A 25959-nucleotide genomic window follows, 5' to 3' on the forward strand; every position below is an offset into this window, starting at 1 on the left:
TTGTCGGGTCCGTGTCCAGGGGGGGGTCGCGATGCTGCCGGCCATGTCCACCTGTAACGACACCGCTACCAACTGCAGTCGGCCACAGCTGCTGCTGCCCAGTTTCTCTACGGCGTCGGCCGTCAGGGTCCTGCTGACTCTGGCCATGGCCGGCATCTCGTCGTCTCTCAACGTGTGCGTGTTGGTGGGAGCCCTGCGGGCCCGGCGAGCCCACATCCGCACTCTGTTGGTCAACCTGTGCGGCGCCGACCTGTTGGTCACAGCGTTGGTTTTGCCCATGGACGCCTGTTGGAATTACACGGTACAGTGGACGGCCGGCGCCGCCGCCTGCAGACTCCTCATGTTCCTCAAACTCTTCGCCATGTATTCCTGCGCCCTGGTTACCCTCGTCATCAGCCTGGACCGCTACTGCGCCATCGTCCGCCCGCTCACCATCGGCCTGGCAGCCCGCAGGAACCGCGCAATGTTGACCGCAGCTTGGGTGTCCAGCGGGGCCCTGGCCGCCCCTCAGGTACCGCCGCCCGGGGGGAGACACTGGGGGGTGGGGGTGGGGGGGCCCTGGCCGCCCCTCAGGTACTGCCCGGGGGGAGAGACACACTGGGGGGGGGGGTTGGGGGTGGGGCTCTGGCCGCCCCTCAGTTACCGCCGCCCGGGGGGAGACGTTGGGGGGCGGCCACCGCCGCCCCCCGCCTGAGTCCTGTCTGCACACACAGGAAGCGGTGGCGCAGCGGGTAGAGTCGCTGCCTCGCAGCTCCAGTGACCCGGGTTCGATCCCGACTACGGTCGCTGTCTGTACGGAGTTTGTACGTTCTCCCCGTGACCCGCGTGGGGTTTCTCCGGGTGCTCCGGTTTCCTCCCACACTCCAAAGATTGGCTTCGGTTAAATTTTCCTAGTGGGGGGGGGGGGGGGGGGGTCGCTGGTCGGCGCGGACTCGGTGGGCCGAAGGGCCTGTTTCCACGCTGTATCTAAAGTCTCGGCAGAACTGAACTCAAACAAAGACTTAGTATAAATGGGCCGTGAGTGATATATCCGTATCCGGATAAACACCACGACAGAACTTTATTCATCCCAGGGTTAACAGTCATAAACATAAGATACATGAAATTAAAATGATGAGTGGAAAGGATTGTGGACGTGCAAAGATTGGGGGGTGGGGGAGTCAGTCTACCCCAGGACACAAGGGGGGGGGGGGGGGAGGAGTTGTACAGTTTGTAGCCACAGGGAAGAAGGATCTCCTGTGGCGTTCTGTGCTGCATCTTGGTGGGACCAGTCTGTTGCTGAAGGTGCTCCTCAGGTTGACCAGTGTGTCATGGAGGGGGTGGGCTGTATTGTCCAGGATGCTCCGCAGTTTGAGGAGCATCCTCCCCTCCAAGACCCCCTCCCATGAATCCAACTACGCCCCCAGGACAAAGCCAGCTCTCCTGATGAGTTTGTTGATCCTGTCGGTGTCCGCGGCCTTCGCCCTGCTGCCCCGGCACACGGCAGCGAAGAAGATGGCACTGGCCATTGGTAGAACATTTGCAGCATCTCACTGCAGACGTTGAAGGAGCGGAGCCTTCTCAAACAGTACAACCGGCTCTGTCCCTTAGATAAATGGAGAAATACCAATGTTGTTCACATCTTTAGGAAGTCTATCCTATCTGTGCCTCTCTTAATTTTATATACTTCTATCAGATCTACCGTCAATCGCCGACGTTCCAGAGAAAACTATCCAAGTTTATCCAACCTCTCCCTGTAGCTGAAACCCTCTAATCCAGGCAGCGGTCTGGTTACCCTCCTCTGCACCCTCTCCAAAGCCCCAACATCCTTCCTGTAATGGGGGAGACCAGAACTGCACGCAATACTCCACATGCAACCTTACCTAAGTCCTATAGAGCTGCATCATGACTTCCTGACTCTTACAGGAGAATGGGGTTTGGAGGGAGATCAGCCATGATTGAATGGCGGCGTAGACATGATGGGCCAAATGGCCTAATTCTGCTCCTTATGACCTGATGACCATCCTATTCAGCATAGACATTGAGTCGATGGACTCATTCCTGTTCTCTTCTGTTTTATGTTCAGACGAGCAAGGAAATTGTTAGGCACATTTATGATTAATTAGCAAAGGAGACAAATGTGAGTTATGTTTTGTTTCTAAATGAGCAGCACCATGGGGTTATGTGGAGATGGCAGTTTCAGAAAGGTCGTGGGATGTGAACACCAGTAAAGAGTAGGGACTGGTGAAAAATGAATAGCTTTTACAAAGAGTCATTGAAGGTACAATTAACATGAAGGACCTTTCTGTACACTGTTAGATTTTAGGATTCCATTGTGTTAATTGCTAAAGTTGTAAGCATTGACCATTGAACGATGTCACCCCCAAGAACAACACCAGTCAATTGTAGTGCAAACCTTAGGGATTGTAACATCTAGTCCTACTAATTAATGTGACCATTGAACGATGTAATTTGTGTTGCAGCTTTTCCTTTTCCGCACCGTCACCATTGCCGTGCCGGCTCCGTTCACTCAGTGCGTGACTCACGGCAGCTTCCCTTACCCCTGGCAGGAGACGTTCTACTTCCTCTTCACCTTCCTTTGGCTCTTCCTGCTGCCCCTCATAATCATGGTTTTCTGTTACGCCAGCATCTTTATAACAATCACAAGGAAAACAATTCTCAATGGCAAATGTAGGTATTCGCATCCTGTTCACTGTCCTACCAACATATTTTCATGCAATTCTAGAATTTAAGTTCACAAATCGTTTAGATGTTCTTGTGATAGTTAGTCCATGATGGCACTTGTACATTCCAAGAAGTAAGGTCTCAAGTATTCCTTTTATTATGGAAGTTTAAAGTGATTAAAATGATGAAAAAATCTGAAGGTGTAATGTGGTTGGCAAGGTGGCAGAGCCAGAGAGTTACTGCCTCAGTGCCAGAGACTCGGGTTCGATCCTGAATGCTGCCTGAATTAGATGGTTTCAGCTACAGGGAGAAGTTGGATAGACTTGGATTGTTATTTCCGGATGTAGGAGGTTGAGGGGAGGTCAGAACGTTGTTCCCATGGTGGAAATGTCCACACCGGAGGGTGAGAGGATGTGGGTCAGGTGAAGATGTGAGGGACAGGCTTTTGTTTACACAGAGTGGTGAGGCCCTGGAACACATTGCCTGGGGTGTTGGTGGAGGCAGATACAATAGTAGTGTTTAAGAAGTGTTTAGATAATCATGTGGAAGGGCAGGGAATAGAAGGATATGGATCCCGTGCAGGCCGAAGAGATCACGTTGTCATCATATTTAGTGGAAATATTGTGGGCCGAAGGGCCTGTTCCTGTGATGTACTATTTTGCCTTATAGCTAATACCCCGTAATGCAGGCATCATTGTGGTAAACCTCTTCTGCATCCTCTCTAGTCTTTCCATTAATGGATGACTAGAACTGTATGCAATACTCAAAATGTGGATAATTGAAGTCCTCTAAAGCTGCAGCATGACTTCTTGACTCTACTAATGAATGCAAGCAAACCAAATGCCATCTAACATAGAAGTATATAACATAGAACTAGTGTGAATGGGTGATTGGCGGTCGGTGTGGATTCAGTGAGCCACAGAGCCAGTACCAATGGGTGATTGGCGGTCGGTGTGGATTCAGTGAGCCACAGAGCCAGTACCAATGGGTGATTGGCGGTCGGTGTGGATTCAGTGAGCCACAGAGCCAGTACCAATGGGTGATTGGCGGTCGGTGTGGATTCAGTGAGCCACAGAGCCAGTACCAATGGGTGATTGGCGGTCGGTGTGGATTCAGTGAGCCACAGAGCCAGTACCAATGGGTGATTGGCGGTCGGTGTGGATTCAGTGAGCCACAGAGCCAGTACCAATGCTGTATCGTGGTTGAACTAAACTAAACTGAACAACTTTTCTCTCATGGTTGATCACAGGAGGCTGGGCATATTCGTTATCTTGGATTTTGTTTTCTAGTGTTCTTGAAAGATGCTGATTCGAGGTGCAGCAAGAACTATGTTCCCAAGGTGCGGGTGAAGACCCTGAAGCTGTCTATTGTCCTTGTCAGCACCTTCATCATTTGCTGGACTCCGTATTACATCCTGGGATTCTGGTACAACTTTTTCCCGGCCATGATCAACAAGAAGGAGCTTCCTGAATCAATCAACCACGCACTCTTTACTTTTGGGATGCTCAACAGTTTCATTGACCCAGTGGTTTGTCGTATTGGCTACTTTAGGCCCAGTAACAGCTGACAAAACAAACATGTCTGGGTGTGGCGGCGCCTAACGGCTGTGGCTCGCTGGCAGTCTGTTCGTCTTTTTTCCTTTTTTTTTGTTGTGTGTCGGTGTTGAGATGGTTTTTGTTTTTTGGCTGTGTATGTGTGGGGGGGGTGGTGGGGTAGGGTGGGATAAACCTTTCTTTTTTAGGTCTCTTCCTCACGGCGAGGGGCGCGGCTCGGCCGCGGGGCCTTCCATCGCCCGCGGGGCCTTCCATCGCCCGGTGCGGCTCGGCCGTGGGACTTAGCAGCGCACGGTACGGCCGCGGGGCCTTCCATCACCCGGCTCGGCCACGGGACGTTTCAGCACCCGGTACGGCTCGGCCGCGGGGCCTTCAATCGCCTGGCTCGGCCGCGGGATGTTTCAGCGCCCGGTGCGGCTCGACCGCGGGGACTTCCATACCCTTGCGGGGACTGTGCGGGTCGGTCGGGGACGAGCTGTCTGTCCGTGGGCGTGGGGAAGAGAGTGGAAGTTTTGTTGCCTCCATCACAGTGAGGGGGTGTTTGGAGTCACTGTGATGGATGTTTGTGTTGGGGTCGTGTGTCTTGTGTTCTTTTTTTTTGTGTGACTGCTGGATATGTAATTTCGTTCGGTACCTCGGTACCGAATGACAAATAAAGCTCTACATCTGTATGTCTGACATTGGACTGAGCAAATGTGAAGTGATGGAAGCACATAGGAGCAGAATTAGGCCACTCGGCCCATCAAGTCTACTCCACCATTCAATCATGGCTGATCTATCTCTCCCTCCCAACCCCATTCTCCTGCCTTCACCCTGTAACCCCTGACATTCTTACTAATCAAGAACCCGTTAATCTCAGCTTTAAAGATACCCAAAGACTTGGCCTCCACAGCCAGCTGTGTTGTCCCGTAATCTGCATGCAAATCAATTGTGGACTTCAGTATAGTTCCAACCTTTGACAGCTGCCAAGCAGTCAAAATGCTGAGTAAATGGGCAGGTGTTGATAATGTGTTTTAGTTGGAGTCATAGATTGATACAGCACACAAACAGACCGTTCAGCCCAACTCATGCCAACCAACATGCCCCATCTACACTAGTGCCATTTGCCAATGCTTGCCCCATATCCCTCTAAACCTTTCCTATCCATGTACCTGTCCAAATGTCTTTTAAATGGTGTTCTAGTTCCTGCCTCAACCACCCTCTCTGGCATAAATACCCACCACCCTGTGAGTGAAATAAAAAGCATGCGTTTCCCATTAAATCTTGCACCGAGAAAAACTAACTCTAACCTCTCCCCTCCTGAACGTGCAGCCCTCAACTCACTCCGCAACAACCCGGACTTAATAATTAAACCCGCTGACAAGGGAGGGGCTGTGGTAGTCTGGCGTGCTGACCTCTACCGCACCGAGAAAAACCTATCCCTGGACCATGACCCCACCGATAAACACCAGACCTTCATCAGCAGCACCATCACCGACCTCACCAACTCCGGCGAACTACCTCTCAGTGCCTCCAATCTCATAGTTCCCCAGCCCCGCACGGCCCGATTCTACCTCCTACCCAAAATCCACAAACAAAATTGTCCCGGCAGACCCATTGTCTCTGCCTGCTCATGCCCCACCGAACTTATCTCTACCTACCTCGACTCCATCCTATCCCCCCTGGTCAAATCCCTCCCCACCTACGTCCAAGACACCTCACACGCTCTCCATCTCCTGGATAACTTCCGGTTCCCAGGCCCCCACTCCCTCATTTTCACCATGGATGTCCAGTCACTCTACACTTCCATCCCCCACAAGGATGGTCTCGAAGCCCTCCGTTTCTTCCTCGACCGTAGAACCAGCCAATCCCCATCGACCAACACTCTCCTCCGCCTAGCAGAGCTGGTTCTTACCCTCAACAACTTCTCCTTTGACTCCTCCCACTTCCTCCAAACCAGAGGCGTAGCTATGGGCACTCGCATGGGCCCTAGCTACGCCTGCCTCTTTGTCGGGTACGTCGAACAATCCCTGTTCCAGACGTACTCTGGCCCCATCCCCGAACTCTACCTCCGCTACATCGACGACTGCATTGGTGCTACCTCTTGCACCCATGCAGAACTCACTGACTTTATACACTTCACCTCCAATTTCCATCCTGCCCTTAAATATACCTGGACTATCTCTGACATCTCCCTCCCGTTTCTGGACCTCACCATCTCCATCACAGGAGAAAAACTAGTGACGGACATTTATTACAAGCCCACCGACTCGCACAGCTATCTGGACTACACTTCTTCCCACCTGGTCCCCTGCAAAAAGTCTATCCCCTACTCCCAATTCCTCCGTCTACGCCGCATCTGCGCCCGGGATGAGGTGTTTCAGACTAGGGCTTCCGAGATGTCCTCGTTTTTCAGAAAACGGGGCTTCCCCTCCTCCATTATAGATGAGGCTCTCACTAGGGTCTCTTCTACATCCCGCAGCTCCGCTCTTGCTCCCCATCCCCCCACTCGCAACAAGGACAGGATCCCCCTCGTTCTCACCTTCCACCCCACCAGCCAGCGGATCCAACATATCATCCACCAACATTTCCGTCACCTACAACAGGACCCCACCACTGGCCATATCTTCCCATCCCCTCCCCTCTCTGCATTCCGCAGAGACCGTTCCCTCCGCAACTCCCTGGTCCACTCGTCCCTTCCTACCCAAACCACCCTAACCCCGGGCACTTTCCCTTGCAACCGCACGAGATGCAACACCTGTCCCTTTACCTCCCCCCTCAACTCCATCAAAGGACCCAAACATTCTTTCCAGGTGAGACAGAGGTTCACCTGCACCTCCTCCATCCTCATCTATTGCATCCGCTGCTCTAGATGTCAACTTATCTATATCGGCGAAACCAAGCGCAGGCTCGGCGATCGCTTCGCTGAACACCTGCGCTCGGTCCGCATTAACGCAACTGATCTCCCGGTGGCCCAGCACTTTAACTCCCCCTCCCATTCCCAGTCTGACCTCTCTGTCATGGGCCTCCTCCAGTGCCATAGTGAGGCCCGCCGGAAATTGGAGGAGCAGCACCTCATATTTCGCCTGGGCAGTTTGCGGCCCGGTGGTATGAACGTCGACTTCTCCAACTTCAGATAGCTCCTCTGTCCCTCCCTTCCCCTCCTCCTTCCCAGATCTCCCTCTATCTTCCTGTCTCCACCTATATCCTTCCTTTGTCCCACCCCCGACATCAGTCTGAAGAAGGGTCTCGACCCGAAACGTCACCCATTCCTTCTCTCCCGAGATGCTGCCTGACCTGCTGAGTTACTCCAGCATTTTGTGAATAAATTCCATTAAATCTTTCTTCTCCCACCTAAATGTAGGTAACTGTAAAACAAGCTGGCAGGGAAAGGTAGATTAGTTGCTCAATGGAAGATATTGTCCATCTTTGGCCACAAATCCCTTCACTCTACAATTACAGATCAATGGACAATCCCTCCACTTTTCATAACTTTGCAAGGTTTGCATTTTCTGCCAAAAATAGCCTAACTGTGGAGAAATATTTGCCGTGAATTGTGTGCCAGAATATAAAGTGGAATTAGTATGACATAGGTGCCACTGGGAAACAACAGATGTAATGTGAAAACAACAACTCACTTTCATTAAAATCTGCAAAGGTTTTAACTGATTTAAGCTCTCTGCACTTTATGGGACGTAATCAAATGAAGCTTATTTAAATAGGTCAGTTTTAAGAGGAGAGATTGAGAGGCAAAGTGGTTCATTTCAATCTAGGTGGCTTTAAATCTCTTATTTGTTGAGCATTTCAAAAGTCTTGATCCTTCAGATCAACAAACTGCCTGAATGATTTAGAACAAAGAACAGTACAACACAGGAACAGGCCCTTCAGCCCACAGTGTTCCTGCCAAACATGCTGGCAAATTGAACTAATCTCTGCCTGCACATGATTCATAATCCCTCCATTCCATGCATAATCCATGTGCCTGTACGTCCCTTAAATGTCACGATGGTAATGGCCTCCACCAGCACCCCTGGCACACACCATTCTGTAAAAGAAAAAGGCGGTCACAGTGACGCAGCGGTAGAGTTGCTGCCTTACAGCGCTTGCAGCGCCGGAGACCCGGGTTCGATCCTGACTATGGGTGCTGTCTGTACGGAGTTTGTACGTTCTCCCTGGACCTGCGTGGGTTTTCTCCGATATCTTCGGTTTCCTCCCACACTCCAAAGACGTGCAGGTTTGTAGGTAAATTGGCTTGGTAAATGTAAACATTGTCCCCAGTGTTAGTGTGCGGGGATCGCTGGCCAGAGAGCCTGTCTCCATGCTGCATCTCTAAACTAAACTAATCTAAAAACTTGCCCTGCACATCCCCAAAGTTTCCGACTCTCCCCTAACACCTATGCCCTGTAGTCTTCGAAATTTCAATCCATGGGAAAAGGTTCTGCCTGTACTAAAGCTTTACACTGTATCTCGGTACATGTTACAATAAACTAAACTTAACCCTATCCATGTCTCTCATAATTTTTATATATTTCTATCAGGTTGCCTCTCAGCCTTTAACGCTCCAGGGAAAACAATCCAAGTTTGTTAATCCTCTCTTTATATCAAACACCCTGTAATCCAGGGACCCGAAACGTCACCCATTCCTTCTCTCCTGAGATGTTGCCTGACCTGCTGAGTTACTCCAGCATTTTGTGATGCCCTCTAATCCAGGCAGCATTTAGGTAAAACTTGTCTTCACCCTCACCAAATCCTGCACATCCTTCCTGTCATGGGATAACCAGCACTGCATTCCATTTTCCCAATAAGTTGCAACATGATCTGTGAACTTTTATACTCAATGAAGACAAACATCCCATACACTTCTTCACCTCTATTTGTGTTTCCTGTTTCAAATGCAGTAGATATCCATTCATAGTCACAGATTCATAGTGAAGAAACAGGCCCTTCATGCCCCATCTACACTAGTCCCACCTGCCCACACTGACCAACATGTCCCATCTACACTAGTCCCACACCGACCAACATACCCCATCTACACTTGTCCCACCCACCCACACCAGCCAACATGCCCCACTTACACTAGTCCCACCTGCCCACATGGACCAACATGCCACATCTACACTAGTCCCACCTACCCACACCGACCAACATGCCCCATCTACACTAGTCCCACCTACCCACACCGACCAACATGCCCCATCTACACTAGTCCCACCTACCCACACCGACCAACATGCCCCATCTACACTAGTCCCACCTGCCTGCATTTAGCCCATGTCTCTCTAAACCTTTGCTATCCATGCACCAATCTAAATGATTCTTTAACATTGAGATAGTCCCTGCCTCAACTACCTCCTCTGGCAGCTTGTTCCATACACCCACCACCCTTTGTGTGAAAACGTTACCCCTCAGATTCCTATTAAAACTTTCCCTCTTCACCTTATACCTATGCACTCTGGTTCTCTATTCACCTACTCCGGGCAAGAGACCTTGGGGTAATCGTGTAGAGGTGAAAGAGTCGTTGTCTTGTCTTGTTGATACTGCACCAACCGCCGCTGTTGGGCTATAAACGTGCAGTCCCTCATGCATGCAGTCATAGAGTGATACAATGTGGAAACACGCCCTTCGGCTCTATCGTGGGGGCAGCACGGTGGCGCAGCGGTAGAGTTGCTGCCTTACAGCAAATGCAGCGCCGGAGACCCGGGTTCGATCCTGACTACAGGTGCTTCTCTGTACGGAGTTTGTACGTTCTCCCCGTGACCTGCATGGGTTTTCTCCGAGATCTTCGGTTTCCTCCCACACTCCAAAGATGTACAGGTATGTAGGTTAATTGGCTTAGTGAATGTGTAAATTGTTCCTAGTGGGTGTAGGATAGTGTTAATGTGTGGGGATCGCTGGTCGGCGTGGACCAGGTGGGCTGAAAGGGCCTGTTTCTGCGCTGTATCTCTAAATTAAATTCTAAACTAAACTAAACTTCACTCTGTGCATCTACTCGATCTATGCCTCTCATGATTCCCAGAACTGAACACAATGATCGAAATGTGGTCTCACCAACGTCTTGTTTGACTGCAACATGACCTCCCAACTTCTATATTCAATACTCTGACTGATGATGGCCAAAGTGCCAAAAGCCTTTTTGACCACCTTATTTACCTGTGACCCCACCTTCAAGGAACCATGCACCTGCACTCCTAGATCCCTCTGCTGTACAACACTACCCTGAGGCCTGCCATTCACTGTGTAGGTCCTGCCCATGTAAGACTTCCCAAAATGCAACACCTCACATTTCTGTATTAAATTCCATCAACCATTCCTTAGCCCACCTGGCCAATCGATCAATCGTTCACAACCATCTTCACTATCTGTAAAACCACTCACTTTTGTATCATCAGTAAACTTGCTAATCTTGCCATGTATGTTCTATAGACAATAGACAATAGTTTTCAGCCTGAAGAAGGGTCTCGACCCGAAACATCACCCATTCCCTCTCTCCTAGATGCTGCATGACCTGCTGAGTTACTCCAGCATTTTGTGATACCTCTGCCTGCATGTGATCAATATCCCTCCAGTCCCTGCATATCCATGCGCCTATCTAAAACCGTACCTGCCTCCACCACCACGCGCTGCAGCACATTCCAGGCACACACCACCCTCTGAGTAAAAACTTGCCACTCCTTTAAACTTTGCCTCTCTCACCTCAGAGCTATACTCTAGCATTTGATGTTTCCACACTGAGAAAAAAGTTCTGAGACTTTACCCTACCCTGCTACTCGACCCATAATTTGTTATACTTTCGAGTCTCCCCTCAACCTCCAATGTTTCAGAGAAAACAATCTAGGTTTGTACAAGCTCTCCTTTTAGCTAATCCAGGCAACGTTCTGGTAAGGAATTCTGAGGCTGAAACCTGTCTCTGCCAATCAAGATGCCTCGTCTACACTTGTCCCACCTGCCTTCGTTTGGCCCATATCCCTTTAAACCTGTCCTATCCATGTACCCTTCTAAGTGATTTTGAAATGCTGTTATAGTATCTGCCTCAACTAACTCCTCCAGCACTCAGACACAAAAAGCTGGAGTAATTCATCGGGACAGGCAGCATTTCTGGAGAGAAGGAATGGATGACGTTTTGGATCGAAACCCTTCTTCAGGGTCTCACCCCGAAACGTCACCCATTCCTTCTCTCCAGAGATGCTGCTTGGCCTGTTGTTACTCCAGCTTTTTGTGTCTGTCTTTGGTTTAAACCAGCATTCAGGGGGCTAGGAAGAGAGTTAAAAAAAAGGACTTCCAAAGTAATAATCTCAGGCTTACTGCCTGTGCCACGCGATAGTGAGAATAGGAATGGAGTGAGGTGGAGGATAAATACGTGGCTGAGGAACTGGTGCAGGGAGCAGGGTTTCAAGCTTCTGGATCATTGGGACCTCCTCTGGGGGAAGTATGACCTGTACAAAAAGGACGGGTTGCATCTGAACCCGAGGGGAACCAATATCCTGGCGGGGAGATTTGCTAAAATAACTGCGGAGACTTTAAACTAGTACGGTTGGGGGGAGGGACTCAAACACAGATAGCTAATAGGCAGTGTGTGAGGCAGGAGGCAGAAAAGGGAAACACTCAGACCCAATATGTAGGAGAGAAAGAAGGGAAAAGAAATAAACTGAGAATAAGAAATGATGGGTCCCTTAAATGTGTATATTTTAATGCTAGGAGCATTGTAAGAAAGGTGGATGAGCTTAGAGCCTGGATTGACATCTGGAAGTATGATGTTGTGGCGATCAGTGAAACATGGTTGCAGGAGGGTTGCGATTGGCAATTAAATATTCCAGGATTTCATTGTTTCAGATGTGATAGAATCGGAGGGGCAAGAGGTGGGGGTGTTGCATTGCTTGTCAGGGAGGATATCACAGCAGTGCTTTGGCAGGACAGACTAGAAGGCTCGATTAAGGAGGCTGTTTGGGTGGAACTCAGAAATGAGAAAGGTTTAGCAACACTTATAGGGGTGTATTATAGACCGCCAAATAGGGAACGAGAATTGGAAGAGCAAATATGTAAGGAGATAGCAGATATTAGTAGTAAGCACAGAGTGGTGATTGTGGGTGATTTCAATTTTCCGTATATAGACTGGGAATCACATTCTGTTAAAGGGCTGGATGGTTTGGAGTTTGTAAAATGTGTGCAGGATAGTTTTTTGCAGCAATACGTAGAGGTGCCTACCAGAGAAGGGGCAGTGTTGGACCTCCTGTTAGGAAATGAGATGGGTCAGGTGACGGAGGTATGTGTTGAGGAGCACTTTGGGTCTAGTGATCATAATGCCATTAGTTTCAATATCATTATGGAGAAGGTCAAATCTGGACCAAGGGTTGAGATTTTGGATTGGAGAAAGGCTAATTTTGAGGAGATGAGAAAGGATTTAAAAGGAGTGAAATGGAAATTGTTGTTTTATGAAAAGGATATAATAGAGAAATGGAGGATATTTAAAGGTGAAATTTTGAGAGTACAGAGTCTTTATGTCCCTGTTCGGTGGAAAGGAAAGAATAATAATTTGAAAGAGCCGTGGTTTTCCAGGGAAATTGGACACTTGGTTCGGAAAAAGAGGGAGATATACAATAAATATAAGCGGCAGGGAGTAAATGAGGTTCTTGAGGAATATAAAGAATGTAAAAGGAATCTTAAGAAGGAAATTAGAAAAGCGAAAAAAAGATATGAGGCTGCTTTGGCAAGTAATGTAAAAGTAAACCCCAAGGGGTTCTACAGATATGTCAATAGCAAAAGGATAGTGAGGGATAAAATTGGTCCATTAGAGAGTCAGAGTGGACAGCTATGTGCTGAGCCGGAAGAAATGGGGGAGATATTAAACAATTTCTTTTCTTCGGTATTTACCGAGGAGAAGGATATTGAATTATGTGAGGTAAGCGAAACAAGTAGAGTAGTGATGGAAATTAGGAGGATTAAAGAAGAGGAGGTACGGACACTTTTGAAGAATATAAAAGTGGATAAGTCTCCAGGTCCTGATAGGATATTCCCTAGGACATTGAGGGAAGTTAGTGCAGAAATAGCAGGGGCTATGACGGAAATATTTCAAACGTCATTAGAAACAGGGATGGTGCCGGAAGATTGGCGCATTGCGCATGTTGTGCCGTTCTTTAAAAAAGGTTCTAAAAGTAAACCTAGCAATTATAGACCTATTAGTTTGACGTCTGTGGTGGGAAAATTAATGGAAAAGATACTTAGGGACAATATATATAATTATTTGGATAATCAAGGCCTGATTAGAAACAGTCAACATGGATTTGTGCCTGGAAGTTCATGTTTGACTAATCTTCTTGAATTTTTTGAAGAGGTTACCAGGGAAATTGATAAGGGCAAGGCTGTGGATGTTGTCTATATGGACTTCAGTAAGGCATTTGACAAGGTTCCACATGGAAGGTTGATTAAGAAGGTTAAATCGTTGGGTATTAATAGTGAGGTTGCAAGATGGATTCAACAATGGCTGAATGGGAGATACCAGAGGGTAACGGTTGACAATTGTATGTCAGGTTGGAGGCCAGTGTCTAGTGGAGTGCCCCAAGGATCTGTGTTGGGTCCACTGTTGTTTGTCATTTACATTAATGATCTGGATGATGGTGTGGCAAATTGGATTAGTAAATATGCAGATGATACTAAGATAGGTGGAGTAGTTGATAGTGAGGTAGATTTTCAAAGTCTACAGAGAGACTTGGGCCTTTTGGAAGGGTGGGCTGAAAGATGGCAGATGGAGTTTAATGCTGATAAGTGTGAGGTGCTGCATTTTGGTAGGACAAATCAAAATAGGACGTACAGGGTAAATGGTAGGGAATTGAGGAATGCAGTGGAACAGAGGGATCTGGGAATAACTGTGCATTGTTCCCTGAAGGTGGAATCTCATGTGGATAGGGTGGTGAAGAAGGCGTTTGGTATGCTTGCCTTTATAAATCAGAGCATCGAGTATAGAAGTTGGGATGTAATGTTGAAATTGTACAGGGCATTGGTGAGGCCGAATCTGGAGTATGGTGTGCAGTTCTGGTCGCCAAATTATAGGAAGGATGTCGACAAAATGGAGAGGGTACAGAGGAGATTTACTAGAATGTTGCCTGGGTTTCAGCACTTAGGCTACAGAGAGAGGTTGAACAGGTTGGGTCTTTATTCTTTGGAGCGTAGAAGGTTGAGGGGGGACTTGATAGAGGTTTTTAAAATTTTGAGAGGGACGGACAGAGTTGACGTGGGTAGGCGTTTCCCTTTGAGAGTGGGGAAGATTCCAACAAGGGGACGTAGCTTCAGAATTGAGGGACAAAGGTTTAGGGGTAACATGAGGGGGAATTTCTTTACTCAGAGGGTTGTGGCTGTATGGAATGGACTTCCGGTGGAAGTGGTGGAGGCTGGCTCGATTTTATTATTTAAGAGTAAATTGGATAGGTATATGGATAGGAGGGGATTGGAGGGTTATGGTCTGAGTGCAGGTAGATGAGACTAGGTCAGGGAGAATGGTCGGCGTGGACTGGTAGGGCCGGACAGGCCTGTTTCCATGCTGTAGTTGTTATATGTTATATCTGCAGTTCCTTCCTGCACATACCTCCTCTAGCAGCTTGTTCCATAAACCCACCACGCTCTGAGTGAAAATGTTGCACCTCAGATTTGTATTAAATCATTCCCCTCTCACTTTAAACATATGTCCTCTTGGTTTTGATTCCCCTACCCTGGGTAAAAGACTGTACATTCATCCAATCTATTCCCTTCATGGTCTTATCCAACTCTATCAGATCACCCCTCAGCCTCGTGTTCAAGGAACACCGTCATCGCCTGTCCAACCTGTCTCCCATCCAACCTTGTCCTTGTCCCCTGTCCAACCTTGTCCTTGTCCCCTGTCCAACCTTGTCCTTGTCCCCGTCCAACCTGTCCCCTGTCCAACCTTGTCCTTGTCCCCTGTCCAACCTGTCCCCCAATCAACCTTGTCCCCCATCCAACCTTGTCCCCCGTCCAACCTTGTCCCCCGTCCAACCTTGTCCCCCGTCCAACCTTGTCCCCGTCCAACCCGTCCAACCTTGTCCCCGTCCAACCCGTCCAACCTTGTCCCCGTCCAACCCGTCCAACCTTGTCCCCCGTCCAACCTGTTCCCTGTCCAACCTTGTCCCCCGTCCAACCTTGTCCCCGTCCAACCCGTCCAACCTTGTCCCCGTCCAACCCGTCCAACCTTGTCCCCGTCCAACCCGTCCAACCTTGTCCCCCGTCCAACCTGTTCCCTGTCCAACCTTGTCCCCCATCCAACCTTGTCCCCATCCAACCTGTCCAACCTGTCCCCTGTCCAACCTGTCAAACCTGTCACCTGTCCCCTGTCCAACCTGTCCCCTGTCCAACCTGTCCCCTGTCCAACCTGTCCCCTGTCCCACCTCTCCCCTGTCCAACCTTGTCCAACCTGTCCCCTGTCCAACCTGTCCCCTGTCCAACCTGTCACCTGTCCAAACTGTCCCCTGTCCAACCTGTCTTCTGTCCAAACTGTCCCCTGTCCAACCTGTCCCCCTCTGTCCCCTGTTCAACCTCTCCCTGGAGCTCAGGCCTTGCCTTCAAATCATAGTCATAGAAACAGGCCCTTCGGCCCAATTTGCCCATCCCGACCAAACTGCCCCATCGACACTAGTCCCACCTGACTATATCCCATATCCCTCTAAATCCTTCATATACATTGTCTTTTAAATGTTGTTGTAGCATTTGTCTGAACCATGGAGCTGCAGCAAGACTTCCTGACTCACATATTAAATCCCGAGCAACAAAAGCAGTTATATCGCTGCAAGAATTTCACTGTTCCATTTTCTATACATTTGACAATTAAATACTCTTGACCCTCTTGACCCTCAACCATTTAGTTTAGTTTACCGAGGTACAGTGAAAAGCTTTAACTGTACACTTCCCCTTTACATTCGACCTCCCAATGTTCAATACCACATTTGGATTAAGCTGCAGCAGTCATTTCTCAGCCCATTTCTGTAGCTGATCTTTCCCACTGTTTACTTTGATAGCCTTCCTCACAATCTGCAACCCCAGCAAACTTAATAATCATCCCCTCTACATACATATGCTTATGATTTATATATAATCGAAACAGCAATGGTCCCAGCACAGATCTCTGCCGACTCCACTGCTCATAGACCTTTGGGCAGGTACACGGATAGGAAACATTAAGAGGGATAAAGGCCAAACATTAACCCATTCTCTTCCAAATGGGAATAAATCCTATCCAAAAACATCCTCTCCAATATCTTCCCTACCAATTACATGAGGTTCACCCGTCTATAATTTCCTGGATTAGTTCTACATTGGTTACTCTCCAGTCTCTGAGACCTCACCTGTGGCTACAGAAGATGCAGAGTTTATCGTCAAGTCCCCCACAATCTCCTCCCTTGCTCAATAATATGGGATAGATCCCATCAGGCCCTAGGGATTTATCCACCCCAGGCTCTTCAAGATCTTCCACTGTGGAGCCAGTCACCTGGCCAGTTCCCAGTACAAGGCCCAGTCTGCTTCCTCCTCGAAGATAGACACAAAGTGCTGGAGTAACTCAGCGGGTCAGGCAGCATCTGTGGAGAACATGGATAGGTGACGTTTCACAGAGTGCTGGAGTCTCAGCAGGTCAGTCAGCATCTGTGGAGAGAAGGAATGGGTGACGCATCAGGTCAAGACTGAAGAAGGGTCTCGACCCGAAACGTCACCTATTCCTTTTCTCCAAAGATGCTGTCTGACTTGCTGAGTTACTCCAGCTTTTGTGTCTATCTTTGGTTTCAACCAGCATCTGCAGTTCCTTCCCTCATCTGCTTCCTCCTCAAGTTGAACTATCCACATACTGTTTCAGGAAACCCTCTCACAAATTCTACCCTGTCTAAAATTCCTGACTGTTTCCTCTGCATGCAAACACATTTCTGCATGAAAACAAATTTAAGTCCATGCTATCTAGTAAGAGAGTCCATACAACAACATTATTGGAGCCAAACAGCAACCCTAAACGTTTGTTGAACCGTTGGTGAATTATTTCTGCAGTAGCTGCTGGGTTCCTCAGATGGCACTCCCCACATCTGTGCACTCTGACAGAAGGACACATCGCCAGCACTGGGTTCCTCTCTAAACCACACACTGTGCTGGGGCCACTCCTTCACTGTCAGTGGGTACAGAGAGGGGCTGCAGTGGATTCCTCGCCAGCACCCCGGGGCAAGAACCTGTCCTGGCCCACACCCTCTAGCACTTTGATTGCTAGCGTACAGTGTAAATGTATCTACAAGCAGACTTACACTTTGCTGCTTTTAGAGCTGTAACAATAACAAGCTGTAACAATGCTACATAGAGCCATTACCTGAGGCAAAGCCAAGAGCAGACTGAGGAGCCAGGTGGCAGCGATGATGTACTTGCCAGTGCGCAACGCTGCCGTCCTGCTTGCCAAGGGTCTGGTGATGACCAGGTATCGGTCCAGGCTGATCAGCACCACCATGAATGCCGGGCAGTACATGGAGAAGAGCTTGAGGAAGTTCTGGGCCTTGCAGAGGAACTCACCGCCAACCCACTGCACGGTGATGTTCCACGCACCGTCTGTCGGCATGACCACCAGTGTCTCCACCAAGTTGGCCGCCGCTAGGTTGTGGAGCAGCAGCCTGAGGCGTGATGCTCTCTTCCTGTGCTGTATCACTAGGAACGCCACATTGCTGCTGACTGAGAAGATGAAAAGGAGGAAGGTGACAGACACTCGGATAACTCCCGAGGAGGTGAGAGTTGGCAGATTCATGGAGCAGTTGGAGACCGAGGCAAACCGCCTGTCACTGGGGTTGAAGGACTGCTCCACCTGGTCGAAGGTGTCATTGAGCAGCGATATTACAGGCATTCTCCTCAACGCATATTAACCTGACAGTGCGCGGAGGAGCAGAGACAACCGCCTGAATGGGTCTGCAGCACTCGGCAAGATCACATGCAGACACCGGTATGTATATATGAGGAGATGTGAAACTGGATCCAGCACAAGCTTTACGAAACCCTGGTGATGAAGAGGAGCCATAATCCCTCTGTCAGCCTCCAACACAGACACTCCTTCTATGCGTCTACATCACACACACACTCTGTCACACACACTCACACACACACACACACACACACACACACACACACACACACACACACACACACACACACACACACACTCTGTCACACACATACACACTCTGTCACACACACACACACTGTCACACACACACACATACACACACACACACACACACACACACACACACACACACACACACACACACTCTGTCACACACATACACACACACACACACACACTCTGTCACACACACACACACACACACACATACACACACACACACACACACACTCTGTCACACACACACACATACACACACACACACACACACACTCTGTCACACACACACACACTCTGTCACACACACACACACACACACACTCTGTCACACACACACACACACTCTGTCACACACATACACACTCTGTCACACACACACACTGTCACACACACACACACACACTGTCACACACACACACACACACACTGTCACACACACACACACTCTGTCACACACATACACACTCTGTCACACACACACACACACACACACTGTCACACACACACACACACACACTGTCACACACACACACACACACACTGTCACACACACACACACTCTGTCACACACATACACACACTGTCACACACACACACACTCTGTCACACACATACACACTCTGTCACACACACACACACACATACACACACACACACTCTGTCACACACACACACACATACACACTCTGTCACACACACACATACACACACACACACTCACACACACTGTCACACACACACTCTGTCACACACACACACACACACACTCTGTCACACACACACACACACACACACACACACACACACACACACACACTCTGTCACACACACACACACTCTGTCACACACACACACACACACACTCTGTCACACACACACACATACACACTCTGTCACACACACACACACACTCTGTCACACACACACACACACACACTGTAACACACACACACTGTCACACACACACACTGTCACACACACATACACTCTGTAACAGTCGCACACACTCACACACACTCCCTCTGTCACACACACACTCCTTCTATGCGTCTATATCACACACACACTCTGTCTACATCACACACACACTCTGTCACACACACATACACTCTGTAACACTCACACACACTCACACACACCCACATTGTCACACACACATACACTGTAACACTCACACATACACACTCCTATGCGTCTACATCACACACTCTGTGTAACACACACACTCTGTAACACACACACACTGTAACTCACACACACACACTCTGTAACACACACACTCACACACTCACTTGCTCGTATTTTAAATTTAATCTAGGTTTTATTTCATTCCATTATCTTAAATACTGGTCCTTTATAAGTAACAACCTTCTTGATAAATGTCATTGTTTTTAATCATATTCCTAATAATTTCATATTATTGTTTGTTTTTATTTATTCATACTGAACTTGTTGTATGTTATGGCATCACGGAGTGCTATGTTTACATGTGAACATTGTTGTATGTTGTGGGGTCACAGAGTGTTATGTTTACATGTGAACATTGTTGTTGTATGTTATGGGGTCACGGAGTGCTATGTTTACATATCTGTTTGTGTTGCTGCTTCGGGCCATACAGTGCATTCACAAAATAATCAGACCCCTTCACTTTTTCCACATTTTGTTACGTTACAGCCTTATTTTAAAATGGATTAAAACATTTTTTTTAATCATCAATCTATACACATTACCCCATAATAAAAAAGCGAAAACAGGTGTTTAGAAATTTTTTCAAAGTAATTAAAAAGAAATAACTGAAATATCACATTTACATAAGTATTCAGACCCTTTACGATGACACTCAAAATCGAGCTTAGGTTCATCCTGTTTCCATTGATTATCCTTGAGATGTTTCTACAACTTGATTGGAGTCCACCAGTGGTAAATTAAATTGATTAGACATGATTTGGAAAGGCACGCACCTGTCTATATAAGGTCCCACAGTTGACAGTGCATGTCAAAGCAAAAACCAAGCCACGAAGATGAAGATGAAGGAATTGTCCGTAGACCTCCGAGACAGGATTGTGTCGAGACACAGATCTGGGGAAGGGTATAAAACAATTTCTGCAGCATTGCAGGTCCCGAAGAGCACAGTGGCCTCCGTCATTCTTAAATGGAAGAACTTTGGAACCACCAGGACTCTTCATAGAGCTGGCCGCCCGGCCACACTGAGCAATCGGGGGAGAAGGGCCTTGGTCAAGGAGGTGACCAAGAACCCGATGGTCACTCTGACAGAGCTCCAGAGTTCCTCTGTGAAGATGGGAGAACCTTCCAGAAGGACAATTATATCTGCAGCACTCCACCAATCAGGCCTTTATGGAAGAGAGGCCATATAGAAGCCACTCCTCAGTAAAAGGCATATGACAGCCCGCTTGGAGTTTGTCAAAAGGCACCTAAAGGACTCTCAGACCATGAGAAACAAGATTCTGGTCTAATGAAACGAAGATTGAACTCTTTGGCCTGAATGCCAAGCGGCACCGCTCATCGCCTGGCCAATACCATACCTACGGTGAAGCATGGTGGTGGCAGCATCATGCTGTGGGGATGTTTTTCAGCGGCAGGAACTGGGAGACTAGACAGGATTGAGGGCAAGATGAACGGAGCAAAGTACAGACAGATCCTTGATGAAAACCTGCTCCAGAGCATTCTGGACCTCAGACTGGGGCAGAGGTTCACCTTCCAACAGGACAACATCCTAAGCACACAGCCAAGACAACGCAGGAGTGGCTTCGTGACAAGTCTGTGAATGTCCTTGAGTGGCCCAGCCAGAGCCCGGACTTGAACCCGATCGAACATCTCTGGAGGGATCTGAAAATAGCTGTGCATCGATGCTCCCCATCCAACCTGACAGAGCTTGAGAGGATCTGCAGAGAAGAATGGGAGAAATTACCCAAATACAGGTGTGCCAAGCTTGTAGCGTCATACCCAAGAAGACTTGAGGCTGTAATCGCTGCCAAAGGTGCCTCAACAAAGTACTGAGTAAAGTACTCAGTAAAGTACTGAATACTTATATAAATGTGATATTTCAGTTATTTATTTTTACTTACTTTGCAAAAATTTCTAAAAACCTTTTTTTAACTTTTTTATTATGGGGTATTGTGTGTAGATTAATGATAAAAAAAGAATTTAATCAATTTTAAAATAAGGCTGTTACGTAGCAAAATGTGGGAAAAGTGAAGGGGTCTTCATCCCAACTTGTCCACACCGACCAACATGTCCCAGCTGCACTAGTCCGTATTTGGCCCATATCTCCTCCAAACCTGTACCTATCCATGTACCTGTCTGTTTCTTAAACATTGGGATAGTACCTGCATCAACTACCTCCTCTGGCGGCTCAGTCCATACATACACCACCCTTTGTGTGAAAAAGTTAACCCTCAGATTCCTATTAAATATATTCTCTCTGGTATTAACTCAAACCTATGTCCTCTGGTCCTCAGTTCATCTACTCTGGGCAAGAGACCCTGTGAATCTAGCCGATCTATTTTTCTCATGATTTTAGACACCTCTGCAAGATCACTCCACATCCTCCTGCGCTCCAAAGAATAGAGTCCCAGCCTACTCAATCTCTCCCTATAGCTCACACCCTCTAGTCCTGGCAACATCCTCAGTTTCAGTCTCCCCCCTGACAGAAGGGGGGAGGAGTTGTACAGTTTGATAGCCGCAGGGAAGAAAGATCTCCTGTGGCGTTTTTGTGCTGCATCTTGGTGGATTAAAACATCCCAACTATTGGCATCCTAAATTGAGGTAGAAGAAGGGTCATGACCCAAAAGGTTACCTATCCATGTTCCCCACAGATGCTGCCTGACCCGCTGAGTTACTCCAGCACTCTGTGAAACGTCACCTATCCATGTTCTCCACAGATGCTGCCTGACCCACTGAGTTACTCCAGCACTCTGTGAAACGTCACCTATTCTTGTTCTCCACAGATGCTACCTGACCCGCTGAGTTACTCCAGCATTTTATGTCTTCTGTTGCAAACCAGTGCCTGCAATTCGTTGTATCTTTAAATTACCTAAATTATATTTCTAAGCCATATTCACTTGCACTTTGACAAATAAATAAATTCACTTTGCAGTTGACATAAACACATTGGAAGCTGGCATGCATTGAGTATAAAAGTATTTAATGTGCTTCCTGCAGCTACATTCCCATCAAAGTGGTGGTGATGCCTGTCTTATCTTTTGAAGATCAGGGGAAGTTGAGGTGCTGTTTTGATCTTGAATTTCTACCTACAACAGAACAAAACTATAGTTAAAGACTGTTAACCAACTCTAACTACACATTAGACATTGTACCACACAGGTCGCGGTTGGTAGGCAGTGGACAACAGAGTAAATGGTAATCATCATTTAATGTTATTTAATGGAAATGATTCCCCTTGGAAACAAAGGAATAATATTCAGTATTCTCCAATCTGCTGTGACCTTGCCTGTAGCTGGACAGGACACAAAGGTCACCAATCTGCTGTGACCTTGCCTGTAGCTGGACAGGACACAAAGGTCACCAATCTTCTGTGACCTTGCCTGTAGCTGGACAGGACACAAAGGTCACCAATCTGCTGTGACCTTGCCTGTAGCTGGACAGGACACAAAGGTCACAGCAGAATTCCTGGCACACATTCCCTCTTTTGTTCTTGTTTTTTTCTTAAACTTTTAATACACATTAAAAATGCCTCAAGGATCTCCCTTTGTACCTGGTAATAAAAGGCCCAACTTGCCCACTCTGACCAAGGTGCTCCATCTACACTAGTCCCACCTGCCCACGTTTGGCCCATATCTCTCGAAACCAGTCCTGTCCATGTGCCTGTCCAAATATCTTTTAAATGTTGTTATCGTACCTGCCTTAACTATCTCCTCCTGCAGCTCGTTCCATACACCAACCACCCTCTGTAAAAGAAACTTGCCCTCCAGAGTAAACAGGTAAAACTCACAAGAGGTCACACTTTAAAGTAAATGTGGTGTGAGAACGAGTGAATGGCTCCAGGAAAAGAACATATCTAAGACACGTCAATGAGGAGTTAGACTGCAGCTGATGATGTGCACAGAAATGAAACCCCCACCTTGCAGGTCATGCAACGTAGCATTAAACCAATCATGCCTCACTTTCAATGGTATCATTCATAGAAACATAGAAAATAGGTGCAGGAGGCCATTCGGCCCTTTGAGCCAGCACCGCCATTCATTGTGATCATGGCTGATTGTCCACAATCAGTAACCCATGCCTGCCTTCTCCCCATATCCCTTGATTCCACTAGCCCCTAGAGCTCTATCTAACTCTCTTAAATCCATCCAGTGATTTAGCCTCCACTGCCCTCTGTGGCAGAGAATTCCACAAATTCACAACTCTCTGGGTGAAAAAGTTCCTTCTCACCTCAGTTTTAAATGGCCTCCTCTTTATTCTAAGAATGTGACCCCTGGTTCTGGACTCGCCCAACATTGGGAACATTTTTCCTGCATCTAGCTTCTCCAGTCCTTTTATAATTTTATATGTTTCTATAAGATCCCCTCTCATCCTTCTAAACTCCAGTGAATATAAGCCTAGTCTTTCTAATCTTTCCTCATATGTCAGTCCCGCCATCCCAGGGATCAATCTCGTGAAGCTACGCTGCACTGCCTCAATTACAAGGATGTCCTTCCTTAAATTAGAAGACCAATTCTGTGCACAATATTCCAGATGTGGTCTCACCAGGGCCCTATACAACTGCAGAACCTCTTTACTCCTATACTGAAATCCTCTCGTTATGAAGGCCAACATGCCATTAGCTTTCTTATTCACAAACCACAAAACAAGTCAACTAAATTGCTGAACGATTTTTTGAAGGTCAAAACGTTAATCCTCTTGCTATCTAACCCAGTGCCAAAAAGCAATTTATAAATTAGGTTCATGTAACATAATGATTGTTTGGAACATAATGTACAGGTGGAGATGGAAAGCTCTGCTCCAGACAGTGCCTCCTCTGTGGACAAATCACGGGGACAGGTGTGTCCTTCCTCGCTGTTTGCAAGTCTCTGTTCAAAACATGCACTGCCTTTACACCAGTGAGACGCAGCGTAGCTATGCAACCGTGTCACCAACACAAGCTCGGTCCGCCAAACAAACATAGAGAAATAGGTGTAGGAGGAGGCCATTCAGCCCTTCGAGCTAGCACCGCCATTCAATATTGTCACGGCTGATCATCTAAAAACAGTTGCCCGTTCCTGTTTTATTTCCCCATATCCCTTGGTTCCGTTAGCTGTAAGAGCCAAATCTAACTCTCTCTTCAAAACATCCAGTGAATTGGCTTCCACTGCCTTCTGTGACAGAGAATTCTGCAGATTCATAACTCTCTAGGTGAAAATCTTTTTCCACATCTCAGTCCTAAATAGCCTACCCCTTATTCTTAAACTGTGATACCTGGTTTTGAATTCCCCCAACATTGGGAACATTTTCCCTGCATCTCGCCTGTCCAATCCTTTTAGAATTTTACATGTTTCTATAAAATCTCCTCTCATCCTAAATTCCAGTGAATACAAGCTCAGTTAAACCAGTCTTTCATCATATGTCAGTCCCACATCCCGGGTTTTAACCTGGTGAACCTACGCTGCACTTCCTCAAAAGCAATAATGTCCTTCCTCAAATTAGGAGACCAAAACTGCACACAATACTTCAGGTGTGGTCTCACCAGGGCCCTGTACACATTATACTGCATTATACTGCATCTGCCATGCATTTGCCCACTTACCCAACCTGTCCAAGTCTGCCCAACCTGTCCAACCTACCTGCAGCCTCATAGAATCCTCAACACAGCTCACACTGCCACCCAGCTTTGTGTTATCCGCAAACTTGGAGATGTCAAATTTAATTCCCTCGTCTAAATCATTTGTAAATAACTGGGGTCCCAGCACCGACCTTTGGGGCACCCCAATAGTCACTGCCTGCCATTCTGAAAAGGACCCGTTAATTCCTACTCTTTGCTTCCTGTCTGCCAACCAGTTCTCTATCCATGCCAATACCCTACCCCCAATACCACCATGTGCTCTAATTTTGCACTCATCTCTTGTGTGGGACCTTGTCAAAGGGTTTTTGAAAGTCCAGGTACACCACATCCACTGGCTCCTCCTTATCCATTTTACATGTTACATCCTCAAAAAATTTCAGAAGATTAGTCAAGCATGATTTCCTCTTCATAAATCCATGCTGACTTTGACTGATCCTGTCACTGGTTTCCAAATGGGCTTCTATAACATCTTTAACAATCTTTAACAATCTTTAATAATCAGCTCAAGCATCTTCCCCACTACCGATGTAAGGCTAACTGGTCTATAATTACCCGTTTTCTCTCTCCCTCCTTTCTTAAAAAGTGGGGTTACATTGTCTACTCTCCAGTTCACAGGAACTGATCCAGAGTCGAGAGAACATTGGAAAATGATCACTAATGCAGCCACCTCCTTGAGTACTCTAGGATGCAGACCATCGGGCCCTGGGGATTTATCTGCCTTCAGTCCCAACAGTTTACCGAACACCATTTCCTGACTAATATGGATTCCCTTCAGTTCCTCCCACCCACTAGATCCTCAGTCCCCTAGTATTTCTGGGAGA

At 47.6% G+C, this 25959-nt stretch overlaps 3 protein-coding genes across 4 annotated transcripts in view; 2 read left to right on the plus strand and 1 right to left on the minus strand.

The window, feature by feature from the left end:
- On the plus strand, window positions 1–4346 carry LOC144592178 (gonadotropin-releasing hormone II receptor-like). The gene is made up of 3 exons (XM_078396644.1): window positions 1–511; window positions 2463–2670; window positions 3954–4346. Exons 1-3 carry the CDS (start codon window positions 32–34, stop codon window positions 4229–4231), a joined length of 966 nt encoding a protein of 321 aa, XP_078252770.1. The 5' UTR covers window positions 1–31; the 3' UTR covers window positions 4232–4346.
- On the minus strand, window positions 1076–18143 carry LOC144592180 (gonadotropin-releasing hormone receptor-like). 2 transcript variants are annotated; one of them, XR_013547100.1, is made up of 3 exons: window positions 17542–18143; window positions 2541–2629; window positions 1076–1585 (listed from the first exon to the last, which is right to left on the minus strand). XR_013547100.1 is itself a non-coding variant. In XM_078396646.1 (2 exons), exons 1-2 carry the CDS (start codon window positions 18061–18063, stop codon window positions 2618–2620), a joined length of 534 nt encoding a protein of 177 aa, XP_078252772.1. In that variant the 5' UTR covers window positions 18064–18143; the 3' UTR covers window positions 1610–2617. The 2 variants fall into 2 exon arrangements, 1 of the variants encoding a protein (XP_078252772.1); XM_078396646.1 differs by lacking the exon at window positions 1076–1585 and having other exon boundaries at window positions 1610–2629.
- Window positions 17353–25959, plus strand: part of LOC144592179 (uncharacterized) — a 14047-nt gene continuing 5440 nt past the window's right edge. Inside the window, exon 1 of the mRNA XM_078396645.1 lies at window positions 17353–18159. Within this exon, the coding sequence (XP_078252771.1) occupies window positions 18120–18159 (40 nt within the window). The 5' untranslated portion in view covers window positions 17353–18119. The remainder of the gene's footprint in view (window positions 18160–25959) is intronic.

Source organism: Rhinoraja longicauda, chromosome 3 (assembly GCF_053455715.1).
Source record: "Rhinoraja longicauda isolate Sanriku21f chromosome 3, sRhiLon1.1, whole genome shotgun sequence".
NCBI classification, from domain to species: Eukaryota; Metazoa; Chordata; class Chondrichthyes; order Rajiformes; family Arhynchobatidae; genus Rhinoraja; species Rhinoraja longicauda.